This window comes from Orbicella franksi, chromosome 9 (genome assembly GCF_964199315.1).
Source record: "Orbicella franksi chromosome 9, jaOrbFran1.1, whole genome shotgun sequence".
Taxonomy (NCBI): Eukaryota; Metazoa; Cnidaria; class Anthozoa; order Scleractinia; family Merulinidae; genus Orbicella; species Orbicella franksi.
This window is the reverse complement of record NC_138153.1, coordinates 11,628,023-11,642,784: the sequence shown is the minus strand read 5'-3', so window position 1 is coordinate 11,642,784 and position 14,762 is coordinate 11,628,023. Positions and strand designations below refer to the sequence as shown.

The 14,762-nt window shown below is 37.9% G+C and overlaps 1 protein-coding gene across 4 annotated transcripts in view; it reads left to right on the top strand.

Annotated features, from left to right (window-relative positions):
• LOC145497132 (uncharacterized) overlaps window positions 1-14,762 on the top strand; it is a 37,771-nt gene that overhangs the window by 3,623 nt on the left and 19,386 nt on the right. For 3 of the 4 annotated variants that reach the window (XM_081476929.1, XM_081476931.1, XM_081476928.1), the window contains exons 6-24: window positions 461-526; window positions 998-1,096; window positions 1,439-1,510; window positions 1,664-1,753; window positions 4,740-4,823; window positions 5,186-5,296; window positions 5,423-5,512; window positions 6,534-6,644; window positions 6,839-6,880; window positions 7,018-7,159; window positions 7,312-7,450; window positions 7,628-7,688; window positions 8,467-8,678; window positions 10,343-10,406; window positions 10,526-10,695; window positions 11,426-11,489; window positions 12,330-12,639; window positions 13,199-13,353; window positions 13,965-14,157. In XM_081476929.1, coding sequence (XP_081333055.1) covers window positions 461-526; window positions 998-1,096; window positions 1,439-1,510; window positions 1,664-1,753; window positions 4,740-4,823; window positions 5,186-5,296; window positions 5,423-5,512; window positions 6,534-6,644; window positions 6,839-6,880; window positions 7,018-7,159; window positions 7,312-7,450; window positions 7,628-7,688; window positions 8,467-8,678; window positions 10,343-10,406; window positions 10,526-10,695; window positions 11,426-11,489; window positions 12,330-12,639; window positions 13,199-13,353; window positions 13,965-14,157 — 2,275 coding nt within the window. The remainder of the gene's footprint in view (window positions 1-460; window positions 527-997; window positions 1,097-1,438; window positions 1,511-1,663; window positions 1,754-4,739; window positions 4,824-5,185; window positions 5,297-5,422; window positions 5,513-6,533; window positions 6,645-6,838; window positions 6,881-7,017; window positions 7,160-7,311; window positions 7,451-7,627; window positions 7,689-8,466; window positions 8,679-10,342; window positions 10,407-10,525; window positions 10,696-11,425; window positions 11,490-12,329; window positions 12,640-13,198; window positions 13,354-13,964; window positions 14,158-14,762) is intronic. The other variant, XM_081476930.1, reaches the window with a different exon arrangement.

Below are 14,762 nucleotides of genomic sequence, written 5' to 3'. Positions count from 1 at the left end.
TTTGTTAAAAAAGCAACATTGTACCCCCTAAGTGAGAAGACACTAGCTGTAATATCCATGTGTCCTTGAGTCTGAGAACAAACCTCCAATTATCTCTTAAAAGTATTTCATGGATGAACATACATGTATGAACAAGGGGAGCAATTGACAAGTTCATTGTGCTGTCAGATGTCAAGGCTAAAAGATTTGAGCTTTTTCAGTTTCTTCCAGTCTCTAGTCTGACTAAACAGCCTGTTCACTTATCCTGCCTTACAACAAATGCATCTCTGGCCTTCACTGTTATCATTCCTGCTACAAGCTACTGTACAAAACAAATCAATAGGGCTGGTGTACCTACATACATTACAGTTACATGTACAGCTGTAGCTTTTTGCATAGTGCTCATTGTTGTTTTTCTGTTTTTCTTTTTCTTTCTTTCTTTTTGTTTTGTTATTGTTTGTTTGTTTATTTTATGATCAAGGGTTTTCTTAAGCAAGCTACGGCTATGTTTATAACATTGCAAACAACGAGTGTCAGTGAACAGCGGGTAAGTTACTGTATTAATGTTATGTTATTGTATGTGTACAGTACATCTGTTCTCTTTCTGTTAGTGTGTATAACAGGAATTTTGAATAGATAAGGTCTGCAATGGACCAATGTGTCCCATCTTCCTGAGCTCAACCTGGCTTGTGAAGAACTCAGTGACAATACTAGGAATTTTTCTACTTCCCATAGAATGCTATTCTATTGTAGTGTTACCCCCAGCATTTAATTCACCAGTACTCATTTCTGGAGGTGCGGTGGTCTTATGATTAGTGTGTTCAACACCAGATCGAATATTCCTTGTTGCTTCATGCTACAGAAACTGGAATAAGCTCTGGCTTGGCTGGTAAACAGACTTTTTACCCTTTACTTTTACCTACTCATTTAGACACCTGTGTGGAGAGAGGTAATGTGAAAGCAAGGAACATACATTGTACATGTACATGTAATACATTTCCTGTTATTTTTCACACAGTCTAGTGAACTGAATGAACAGTCAACTAAGATTGCAAGATTAATCAGACAGTTAAAACAACAGGAAAGGGCTTATGTGGAACTTCTTGAGCGATCAGTGGTGAGTTGCACCCAGGCATTATAACCTAACCATGTATGTCATCCAAATCACTTCAGTTTCATCCACATATATCTTTTGGAGGACTGATGACACTGTGGCTCTAATAGTATAGGCAAGTTTGAATACTGCAGTACTAGTTGTATCCCAGATACATGTAGTCAGAGCTCTTGGTACTAAGTTGGATAGAATTACATGGATTACATAACATGTTGCAATGAAAGATGCAAAATACCTTTAAGGTTTCACTTTGCATGTTTTCATAGTCATCTACATGCAGCTCACTGTAGCTTTGTTATGTTTAACATCAAGTGATTTTTTTAATATTCTTTGTTATTTTTCAAGGCAGTGGAACATGATTCAACATTAGATAACACACCTTCCCTGAGTCTGCAGTCTTTGACAGAGGAAGAGAAGGTAGATGCCATTGATAGAAATACTACAATTTATTTACAGAAAACATTACAATCTTAAAATAACAATTAAATTTCAGCGACATTCGCATAAATCATTTTGTCTAGAGCTATAATTTGAACTATAGCAGACACGTTGTTTTCTCTTTTTTGATAGAGTGAATCAGCATCTATACGAGATGAAGAACTTCAAGGACTACGTCAACAGCATGCCTTATTGAAAAAGATGTTAGAGCAACAACAGCAGGTACAGAACCCAAGAATACATAAATTTCAGTCAATGTTCTTGTGAGCTAACTGTTTAATTTATGCCAAAATATTCACTTTTCTGGTTTTCTCTATTAAACAAGACTATCGTCTCTCAAGGCAAGACTATTTCCCCTCAAATGTGACCTTCCACGGGAAAATGTGCATTAACGCTTTTCCATTTATTGGTTCAAAGCATTAATTTTGTTAGTCGTTTGTTTACTCTTAAACGGTTTAGAAAATCGTTAGAAGTGTTAGAACGTCCATTAAAATTTTCACTCTAGCTGTTTACAGTGTTGGAAAAGTCATTAGAAGTGTTTTCACCGTCCATTAAAAGCGTTGGTAAAAACCGTTCAAATTTCCCTTTAATGGTGTTTAAACTCATCAACAATAGATGAGCTTGGGGAGTGGTGCCTAAAAGGAGGGTGAAGCCACGAGTGCCACCAAGCCGAACGCATAGGGTAACCATGACAACCCTGTGAGCGGCAACCACCCAACCAGCACCGTCACACTGGAAAACAGTGGAAACACGGATACTTACCACATGCTTACCATGACTAGAGGGAGGGATGGGCCGGGAATAAAAGCACTGTGAGAACTATCTGATAGCGATAACAAACGCGGAATGACTTGACAATCGAAGCTTGACTGTAAACCATGTGGTGCCCCTGCATGAAACCCCCGGCCACCCCGCACCAAGACCCTGGGAGATACTGCTGGCCAGCATTGTCTCGTGTTTAACTTAGCCTAAATTACATTTAGCCACATTTAAAGATCTTGTAAGTGTTTGAAAAGTCATTAAATGGAAACGTTGACTGTTTAAGTTAAACGCTCAACTGTAAAGCAGTTGTGAGTAAGCTATGTTTTTCAATCATGCGGCGTAGTTTATCTACGAGGCGAGATGTGAAATATCTGATCTTTCAAAAGAAGAGTTTCTATAAAATTAATAACATGCAATTCAGAGTTTCAACGTATTCCGAGCAAGCAAACAAGCAGATAGCACTTCATGAATTGTTTTTGTTCAGATCCAGTTTATTTTTGATGAATAATTACAAACATACCTTGTTTTCCCTGGAATGGCCGTTCGCCAAAACTTCTGGCACGTTTGTACTCGAACCATTTGCACATTGATGGAAAATCATTCATAAGAAACACAATAGCCACAGTATGTTGTAAGTCACATTGCGTAATTCCTTTTTGTGCATTTGTTATCAGCATTTCAGTAAACAAAGACATTTTTTTTTTTGTCTCAGCATTGGAGAATTTTGTTCCAATGTAGAAATTATATCTTAGCGTGAACGTCTGAATGAAAATAATCTGAATAATGCTCGCATGTTTTCGATCAATGGCAAGTGAAGCCTGGGGAGAGTGCGGTTGCTATGACAATATGATGCACAGAGTAGCCTGGGCACAAATTCATTCGTCATCATTCCTAACTGCTCTGAATGTAAACTTCAATGGACGAATCTTGTTTTCTTTATGAGTTTCGGCAAGACTTTGAGAAGGAAATTGAATTCCGGAAATGTTCCTTTAAGTTATTGAATGTCATACTGATCGAAGAGTCAAATTTTATGGCAGTATTAAGGTTGTAACTGGAGTGAATTTGGTGTGCTTACTTCGTCAATTTGGTTTTGTAAACAATGGACTTGTCATACTGTCTCTGCCCCCTGAGTTTTGCTCAGCTTTGAGCTTTGTGAATGGAAGTCATGGTAAGTAATAAAACGCTATTAACAACCATGTGAACTCTATTTAAGTTAACTTAGTATAAACTATTCCAGTTGCACAAGTGCTTCAGCCTTATCATTTCCAAGTGTTATCTCGATACAGGTACAGCGTAAGCTTATATTAATTTTACCCAGTTAAAACGTCGTCTGCTTGCTTTTGGAAAATTGAAGCGTTCGTTACCTTGTAGATAATTCGCTTTAACATTTTCATAAACTGTTAGATGCTCCATTCAATCGTTTATCCGTTTGCAAAAAATCGTTAAGCTACCTGTAAAAAATGTTCGGAAGAAACATTGAGAAAATTCAAGCCAGTCGTTTGAACGTTTTCAGAAACCGTTAGAAATTTTCACTTGCCTGTTCAAAGCATTAACCAAGTCGTTCAAACGCTCTGAAAAGTCGTTTGCTCTCCTGTTGTTTAAGCATTAGTTTTTAGCCGTTTAACGGAAAAGCATTGATGTATGTTTTCCCATGGAAGGTCACAAATTACTGTTTAGCTGTACTGTGTACAACCAAATTTAGTGTTAGATATTGAACAGTACTCACACAAAAACATGCATGTATAGACCCTTTTCATAAATGGCTGCCAATTTAAAATTCTTTTGTATGCATTTAAATTAACCTCAGTAAACTCGTTTTTGAGTAACAATTCTAAAATTGAATTATGAACTCAAAAATGAGGTCAGTCAGGCTAATTTTAATACTTACAAAAGAATTTATAATTAGTAGCCATTTATGAAAAGGGTCTATGACTCATAAATTACATGTACAGTTGTTTGTGTTCTGCTACATGTACATAAATTATCCAAATTACCAGTAGTTGTCACCACTACGTGGTGCTGTCTCCAAAACTCCAAGGAACACTCCATGCACACTTTATTCACCTATAAGGAATTGCACAAGCAAAAGATGTGTGTATACATATATATGTATTTACAGTTGTGTACAATGTATTTTTTTTGTCGTTTGGACTTAAAAGTTCAAAGTAGTACAGTAAATATATTTACCATACTGGTTTTAATGTTTTATTTTAATTGACAATTTCCTTCATCCTTATTCAGTGTGATGGAAATTTGTATAGGCCCTGTAAAAATAATTATTTTATGGTTAAAATATATTATACATGTGTGTGGACATTGTTTAAGAAGTTTAAGATCTTTTTGAGTTCAAAGCACATATTAAAAACTTCTTATACTCTATTAGAATAGAATAGAATAGAATAGAATAGAATGTCCTTAAAGCTGTGGTGATTGATTGTTTTGACAGCTAAAGGAGCTACAGACTAGACAAGCTGCTCTGCTGACTTTGCAGCGTGATGCAGAGATACGTTTAGCTGAAGCTGAGGAAGAGGTATGTCTATGCAAAATTTGAAAATGAATAAGAGTTGAAATTCCAGACTCAACCAAAGCAGGCACCTTGTTCTGCAAATAATGAATGGTTCCCACAGTTCAAGAAGGATCCAATACTGGATTATAGAAAATATACTCCCCTTGAAATTAATGCAATATTCTCAAACTTTCCGTAATTGATGATAAAAGATGACAGTTACTTGTCATAATACATTTTCGATGGCTACATTGTAGTCGTGGCTAATTTTTGGTACAAATACAATGATCTTACTTTTGTTGCTGACGCAAACCCAGTCTTGAGATCAGACTAATCTTTTGTTTGCCATCTCCCCTCAAGAGCATTTTTTGTTTTAATTTTCCAAGGGCCGACAAGTGTCTGGTGAAGCTGGAGCTATAGGTGGGGAAGATGATGATCAAAGCAGAAGTGTAGTTGCAACTTCTCAAACATCATCACATCCCGATACAATACCCAAGGTACAGATTATGTTTTTAATTTTATCTTTGTAATGCCCCTAAAGGTTTATTACTATTTTGTAAATAATTTATTGAAATGGATTAAATTTTAACTTATAATCACATGCATGTGTATGTTTGTTTTAGAGAGCAGGTGCTAGTTTGTTCTCAGATGACAGCCGATTTACACCAGAAGAAATGGAACTCGTGAACCTTCTTAGGATGCATAAAGAGAAGGTAGGATGTACAGTCTATACATGTATGTATATATAGATGTACAGTTTTGTTTCATTTACATGTATTTCTTTCTGCTCATTGAAAGTCTATCATGTACTTGCTGTGCCTAGTGAGTGAGAGTTTGGTTGCATACAGTCTACTACATTTTTTTCCCTTCATAGGTTCTTTCCTTTCCTAGTTATCGCTGTGATGGTTTGATGATGTGTTTATAGTTCATAGTGTGTTGAGTCTGCGGCATGATGCAGCAAGATGATATGTAGTAGTTCAAGGGTGATGCTTCATCTTTTCTCCGTCTTTCTATAGTCTGAAATTCACAATGAAATCATCAAACTGAATAAACCTGTCCTTCTGAGACCAATCTCCCCTCAAGAGTAGTTTTGTGAGAGATTGTCTATGCAGTTTTCTTTATCACTTCTTTATGATACAGTGCATATCAGTTGGGGTAGGGGGATGACTGTAGTCTTTTGGCCTCAAAAAATTTCTGGTGCATGTAAATTATATCAAAGATACTGCATCTTGATGGGCACTGGCAAGTAAGTGCACATGCATTTGTAGAATCCAAAAAGTTGTCCTGTGAGCATTACCTGGTGATAGCAGATCTTTTAGCTTTGGTAATACAAACTACAGGCCCAGACATTTTTCAGAGATGGTAATTGCCCACCCCTTTTTGGGACCACCTAAGGTAATTAGAGTACATACCACATGTACCTCTGCCCCTCTCCTCCCTCCATGTTCCCTCCCTTTCCTTTCCCTCCTCTCTCCTCCTATAGGTTTGGGTTGTCAAGTAATTGTATTTATCATTGCTTTAGTCTAGATCATATGTTTACATTCTACATGTGTCATGAACATCTATGATCTATCAATCACTTATGTTACGTCACAGATTGCTAAGTAACTAATTACTACATTATCATTGTACAGTTCAGTCTTGTCGACAATAAACTAAGTCTGTCTGATCAAGTGTCAGTGAAATATCTCTGAAAACATGTAAGCTGAACTCCATTCTTTTGGATGTTTCTAGTGGAGGGCTGCTGATTCTGGTGATGAAAAAGAGACAGATGAAAGAGAGAACCATAGAGCAAAGAGGACAAACCAGCCTCTGCCAACATCAGCAGATCAAGTCAATGTACATGTACATTTTGGTGATTTATATGAATGTGCAATACAGCTAAAAGTAGTAAAGTTAGTTTGGCATTATTTTTATATCAATGTGGTGTTAAACTTATGTTGTTCTTGGTTCATGTACATGTACATATGCATACAGTGTTTATGTATGTTGTCATGGAATTTAATATACTTTTTTCTTTCTGGTTCATATACGTGTAGGCTGTGAATCCTGAGACTGGTGCAGAGGTTGCAGATAATGAGGTTTGGTTTAATTTTGTTAACCTTCTTTTGTCACTTTGTACCTAAGCAAGTTCTGTATATGCAAGGGTACTGGCAAGTGACGTGCGTTACTGGGTTATTTGACAAAGGGTTATGACAGTACTAAATTTCAATCCTAGGAGGCAGCCTTAGCTCTTGCAAATGCCACTCAAGAGAGATTGGAGCTTGAGAACAAGCTGATGGTTTTAGAGGCAAAGAAAGAGCAGATGGACACCTTGTTGAGAGAATTGCAGTCACTGAAAGAAGCGCAACTTAGAAAAGGTATCATGCCCACATTGTTCCAAATGATTGAAGCACTGTTTTGTGCAGTCTAAATGCTGAATTTGGAAAACAATTAAAATATTCAGAGGGATGCGATATCCATTTGAATTACCATCAAACATGAATGATATTCACTTCACTATCCTTCATAGAAACCTTAGAGGCTGGTGGTGTGGCTAATCCCAGTGTCAATGAGTCTAAGCAAGAGGAGGATGAACCGCTAGCCACTACATCGCAGAAGCTTGATGATGAACGGATCTTGGAGGCTCTGGAGGTCCATGAAAAACTCAAGTAATGGTCAACTTTTGCTGACAAGGACAATTAAAAATACTGTGCTTCCTTTCTTAAACCTATTCTAAAGTACTAAGCCAAGTGATTTAGAATTTAAGACTTGTTACTATATTCAGTCATCACATCAGGTCGTGTACATACAGTACAATACAATAACAGTAATCCTTTTATAAACAGGAAGCTGCAAGAAGTGAGGGATAGACTGAATCAGTTAAGAGACCTGATTGGCCATTATCAGGTAGGAAAAAAATTAATGGTTTACTCTGTAAACATACACCAAGCTGTATTTGTGAAGACAGCAGTGCATTTGAAAAAGAAACCTTTGCCTCTGTATTTCATTGGAAAATTGTCCTTTTAGAAAAAGGACAACACTTTTCAGATTTAAATACATGTTTCGACAGTCAAACTTCTGTCACTGTCAGTTACAACTGGAATGAATTTGAATAATTATACAAGTTAATAATAATATACAGGTTTTGTACAATATGTAGGTGTTAGCTAGAATAACTTACATAGTGTGAATAAAATATGGGAATCAAATGCAAATGCAGAAAAAAGGTGCTGAAAAATTAAAATAAAAGAGACAGATTAACATTATGAATTTGCTGATATAAAGCAGGCTTCTCCCAATAATTGTTGATGTACATAGCTTCTTTAATTTTTACTTGAAACTTTGTAGTGGCAAATCATTCTTCTTGTTACATGTAGTTCAGGAATATGGTAGGGAAAATTAAATTCTTGTTCTTGGTTTTTCATGTTTTTTTGCACTTCGGAAAAGCATCATATTCCCCTACAGTGCTTGTGGTCTCAATCTACATTGTAACCCTTGTTTTAGACTTGAGAGTTCGGGGAAGGAGTGAAAATATGAATTTATGAGTTTAAGCTTAGGCATGATGCAGTTCTAAGCATAACATGTTTGTCGCATGTACTGTGTAAAGTAAGTGGGAGAGGGGAAAAATCATTTAGATATAAATTTAGATTGTTACACTTGTATATTATTTTTGGATGTCTTCCAGCCTTCCCTGAATGAGGCAGATAGACCAGAAAGTGTTCCACAAACCCACACTGGGACTGAGCCACTCAGTGTGCCTGTTCAAAGCAGCGATGAGCCTGAGGAGCTGGAAGGTGCTGTGGGAGGAGCTACTACTGGTACAGACCAGGACTTCAGCAGTATTGAATGGATGTTAAGTGCTGGGGTTGAAGATCCCGACCTGATGGGAAAAATAAGGTGTGATTGCATGTCATGAAAAGTCTTTTTCGATTTGATGGCATGTTGTCCATTATTGAAGTATTACTTTAACCTTGTCTAGGAGTTGGGAAAATACGTCGGTATAGATATTTATATTATAACATCACCGAACTATAGTACCTACTTTTACCTATAAGCTGTTCTTTCTAGCTGAAAAAAAATTACCGTGTGCAAGCCTGCAAATAATTTTCGTCCTTAGGCAGGTCATTTGTCAGGACAAGGACAAGTTTTGACCTGACAAAAAGCCAGTCTGGCCGGACAAAAAAAATTGTTTGTCGTTAGAAATTAAATTAAAAAGAGATATTTGAGACATTTTGATATTTCAGTGTAGACTCTTCGCCAAAATATTGGTTGCAAATTCGAATAGCTTTAAAGTCAACTGAGTGTAAAATCGCTACTAGCACCAGCAAGGGGACCTTTACATCACGTCTGGTATTATTTTACCTGTCGAAAATTGACAAATTTACAAACGTTTATACCCCTAGTCACACAAACGTTTCCAACGTAACAAGTTTCCCACGACGTCTAAGGAAGACGGGAAAAGCGATGAAACAGTCTCCCGTGTGGACAGCTTTTCAGTATAAAACCTCACAATAACATTCGGAGACTTGAAAATTGGCTGAAATGAATTCTTCGACTTTTTGTGAAAGCAAGTTTCCTCTGAAAGTTTTCGGGGTCAATTGAATAAAAAATTTGTGTAGTTATTTAAAATGTGGAATTGGAGATGTTCGTGACAATAAAGCGTGACTAATTTGTACATTCACGCTTTTCACAAAGACATGTCTGTGGAACGGAAACTATATTTCAACCACACTGACAGACGTAAAAAAAAAAACTATAAAGAGTTAAAAATTAAACTGATTTTTGATAATACGGACTAGAAAAATATTTGGTTACGTTTTAGAGGTTTTACAGTTTTTGAAAGCGATTGCATTCAGATAAACGAAACGTGAGTATTTGGGCCGTGTATTCAGTTTCTATAATATTTTAATCGGATCAATGTATTACGACTGAAAATTAATTCCACAACACTTGGTGGTAACAAACAACGAGTAATGACATAAGACCTCAGTTTTAAGTAGTTTTCAGACGAACGTAATTCAGACTAAGTGGGGCTTCGCGATCTTTCACAACGTCACCGCAAAATGCGTAAATTAACTCGTAGGAATAGTGGTGCTGATGTGATGTGTTTACAATCTGACATAACATTTGAGACGACGCACTGCGCGTGATAAAATTCTCAGAATTGGAATAAAAACAAAACCGATAACAAAGCTTTTTTGCGTAGTATTGTGTGGCAGTATAACAAAATAACTTGTCCCATATTCGGCCACAAATTTTCAGTGAAACTATTTTTCACTTTAGCAGAAATGCCCGGTCAGAGTGTCCGACCAGGTTAAGCTTGTACCTGTCAAAACCTCAAATTTACCGGACAATTGTCCGATGACCGACTGTTATTTGGTGGCTTGGTGTGTGCTTGGACCACACCTACATGTACATTGTATGTTCCTATGGTAGCCTCAGCTCCCTCTTTATTGGCTTATCCTTAATGTCCCAAATGCCTTTGTTTTGTAAGAAACTCTGATAGATTCTTAAAAGTAAGTTGTTATACATCATGTAATTTGTTGATTTCTTTTACAAAGACAACTTCAGGAAGCAAGAACAAGGGTTGCTCATCTTTTTAAACAGACAAATGAAAGTGCTCAGGTTTGTTATAATTTCATGGAAATATGTACGGAACATTGGAAGTGCAACACTTTATATTGAATGATAAACACGATACAATTTTTTAATAGAATGATTGCTTAGTTCAGTTTTCTTTGTAGGTGTCTCCTTCAAGAGTGAACAACGAAGTTGTACCAATACAAGCAACAGAGGAGGAATCTGAAGCCGAGACACAGACAGACACTGATGCAGAGAGTGCAGTTAGCGCCGGCAGTTCAAGCGTGAATACTATGGCTTGGCAGGATGATCCCGAATTCCAAGCCAAAGTCCGGTGGGTTGAGAATTACTTCTACATGTAGAAATTGTATTATTCTAAAGTTATTCTATGTGTAGGGAAAAGTTAAGGTTCGTGTAACTGTAAATGCTGAGGCTGGTGCAAATGTGAGAGGGACACCAATCAATCACTGTCGCAAGGTACTCAAAAAATTCCTGCCCATACGAGTTTGATTCCTGTAATGACAACCTGAAAAACTCAATCTTGTTTTGTTTATTTTTTTCAGAGTAACATATGGGACTGACTGATTTATTTTTTCAACTGTCACAATTAAATACATAAATCAGGATGCAGGTGCTTTGCTAAGATGCTTTATGAATCCAGGGTGAATTCAGATCCTGCTTTTTTTTTTCATTGTATAAAGTTGACAGTACAGGGGACCTACATGAAAGGCAACAAGATTTGGTGTAGCTTCATCTTGAAATGAATACTGCAATTAGTTTCGTGTACAAAAGTGAGTTTTGATCATTGCTGACACTAAAATTTTGATATGGGTCCCTACAACTTTCAAAGAGAGTAAACCTATGTGTATAAACCACCGTGATGAAAGAATGTCCAATGCACTTTACATGCCAAAGCCAGTGTACAAGAGCTGTCCACTTCAATCTATAAAATTGATAAGGGTCCACTTACAATTATACATGTACTGCAGCGGCTACTTACTGTCCTTCATGAAATTACTTTTGGCGTCATCTGCTCAGTATGGTCTGTTGTTATTCTGTTACAGGAAGCTCAACTCTGCAAAACAGAAACTGAGACAACTTCAAGAACTTGTGAAGAAGATACAACAGGTGTGTTAGTGTAGGATAGAGACCTTTTACTTTCAATCTCAAAGTAATTGAGTAATTGCTACGTTCATTGAAATCCTGGACCGAACTCTTTTGTCCAAGATGTTTTTGAATAGCAATCACGCATTGTTTCATGTTTTGCTCGAGCGTATTTGTACTCCAAAACTCCACCATTAGAAGCAGCTTGCTTTCTACAACTTACATTCGTAAGGAGACTGTGTCAGGGCTGAGTTTAGTCTGGTTATGAAGTTTTGCAGTGTAACTTAATATTAGCAAAGAAATTACTTTTATGAATCTAAATGACCAAACCATACATATAGCTTCATTACAAACAGAAACGTCTCTCGGGCATTGTAATTAAAGGTGACAAAGAAACGAGATTAACTTCGAAAATTGTTCAGCCTTTTGTATTTGTTGTTTTATTAAATGTTCTTTTACTGTTTAAAGGGGCTATTTTTTATATTTCACTCAGTTTGGTGGCCGTTTTCTTTTGTCTTAATTTGGGTAAAATCCGCGACACAGTTACTTTAATGTTTATCTTACAATCACATCCATCTTCAATTCAGTTAAAAAAAATCTTTGGAGTTGGCTGAGAAAGTGCACAAAAGAGAACAAATTGGAGGCGAGGACATGAATAACAAAAGCAAGACGCTTTGATGAAAAACGAGTCTCCAAATGCGTTAGTGAAAACGCACCAGCGCGTTTTCTTCTTTTTGTCAACGAGTTTAAAACGCGTTTGATGGTTCGCTTATCTCTGAACGGTACTTAACACTGCAACAAACCAACAAACCCATCAATAAATTAACTAGTGATTAAAGTGTTGACAATAGCTATTGGATTTAGTTTCCAGAAACATCACCAGCTCTACCAGCGGAGTTGGCAGAGTTGAGCTTTGACGAGGACGATCTTGATGATGACGATGATGATGATGGTGATGAGGAGGAGGAGGAAGAAGAGGAGGACGAGGAGGAAAGAGACGAAAGCAACAGATCAGAGACTTCAGGTGACAATGAGGAAGAAGACAGGCAGAATGAGGACGATGAAGTCACTACAGGTACTGAGGATGAAGGGGCTGGTGGAGATGCAGCAGTGGTTACTGTGGCTTCCGCTGCAGCTGCTGCTTTGAACAGGAACAGAATGCTGGATCTTGATGGTTGGTCTTTAATTCAACTAATGCTACTTCATTTTACCCACTTATTTTTGTGCAAGGGCTTTCAATTAGCTCTGAGGTACATAAGCGTTTGCTAAGTGTAAGATAACATACGGGCAGTTAAGATGCCAGAGCTCTTTCCTTTCACCGTCAAACAGGTTGTTCTTTCGGGGGAAACTTTCCAGCGTTGTGGCACAATGTTCCAATGTTGCTAGACAGCTGCTCCAAGCAATCGGCCAATCTCATTTCAGATTCGTTCAACACGGTTGTCAAGTTTCGTCTGAGCTCTAGCAAATTCCGATTTTCAAACTTCTCGTAGAATATGAAATATAATAGCACTTGTTTGTCAAACAGGGAAAAAAGAATTAACTGTTGTTCAACAATTACTTTGCAAGAGATTGGAGAGAGAGGAGAACGTTTATAGAAATCGTCATGTAACATGGTTGTACCACGTACATTTAGGTGCTTATGTTGACATGTCTGTCTCTTTGCATTCTGTAATTCAAACATACACGTACTTGTCTGGAGTGATATAAGAGGACATGCCTTGCTTGTGTAATAGGGAGTGACCAAGAGGCGATGTACCAAAGATACTTACAGAAACAGACTGCAGAGCTTGAACAGCTGCAGCAAGAGAGACAAAGATTACTGGAGGTACAACAGGAACTAGCAAGAATGAGCCAACATTCTGAAGCTCACAAGACAGTTTCAACACAGGTATGAACATTGTGCATTGCAGATTATTCTTATCCTTACTCTAACACAGCGTATAAATGAATGTATACGTGCGTGTACGTACTCGTGTTGTGGAATTAATTTGTTGTGTTTGCCCATGTACATGTACAAGCTACACCTCGTTCAATTAAATGACGACAAAACCATGACTTTGGACGAGGTTGTTTGTTCAAAGAGAGTTAAGAAAAATGTTTGGAAGTTACAGTTACCACCTGTCTAACACATTCAGCATTTATTTTGCTCATGGGCCGGGGGAAGGCTCTTCGTGCCTCTCCCCCCCCCCTCCCCCCTCACTCTCAATGTATCTCCGCATGGTATGTAAAGCCGCCATCTTGGACTTCAAAATTGTTCAGAGATCTCTCAGATGCCAAAGCAGCTGCAAAATTCATTGAAAATATCAAAAAGACAATCAAACAAACACTGTAAAAATGTATATTGTTAGATCTTTGTAAACGCCATAATCTTAATAAAGTAAAAATTGACACACCGGTGATAAAACTGGGGAAAAGATGCAAAGGTTGATCTCTATATTGAATTTTAGCCTTTTCCCAGGCTAAAATGTGTTGCTAACGACTATGAATTCTTTTCTTTAGACGCGAACACAGCCACAAAAACCTGAGTCAGCTGGATTACTCAGGCATGATACTTTCACCATTGGTAGATCAGCTGACTCTAAGAGACCAATCATTCATCAGCCTGTTAATCGAGAAATCTCAACCCAGACACCGTTTTATGGCATTGATTTGAGGGCAGCCAGATCTATAGACTCCAGCGAGCCCCCAAGAGGTGAATCTTTAAAAATGTGTTTATAGTTTTTGTTAGATATAGTTAGATCTTAGAAGCATTACGTTAGCCTGCAATGCAGGCGTATTTTGGCGAGCGAGCGCGTTTTTATCAAGCGAGCGGAATCAAACTCGGAAGAGGCTTGGGGAGAGACAAAAAGGGGTCCTAGGGCGTGGGAGTGAGGCTGAAATCCAACATGGCGGCGAACGTACTCGATCATGAGCTAATACCGAGCACACCGTGCACACGGAAAACGCGTGCACAGCAGGCTGGAATTACGTGTGCATCATTGTGAGATGCTGGCCTAGACTTTTATTATACGATGCAATAGTACACAATACTTTATTTTTTGGACCGACTCTCAAAAATCAAAGTGAAATGCAAATGCAGTAGTCTTCCATAAGAAAAAAAAAGCGCGCAGGGAACTGCTGAGGCCTCTGCGGAGGAGAGCAGGGGCGTAGCTAGGGGGGGTGGTCCTGAGTTGCCCGTGAACCCCCCTTTTGTAAGCCCTTTTTTAAGCAAACAACCTACAACAGGTGGCGAAAACGACATGACAATCTGGTGAGTACCCTCACTTTGACAGAGTGTGATCCCCCTCCGCCCCCCTC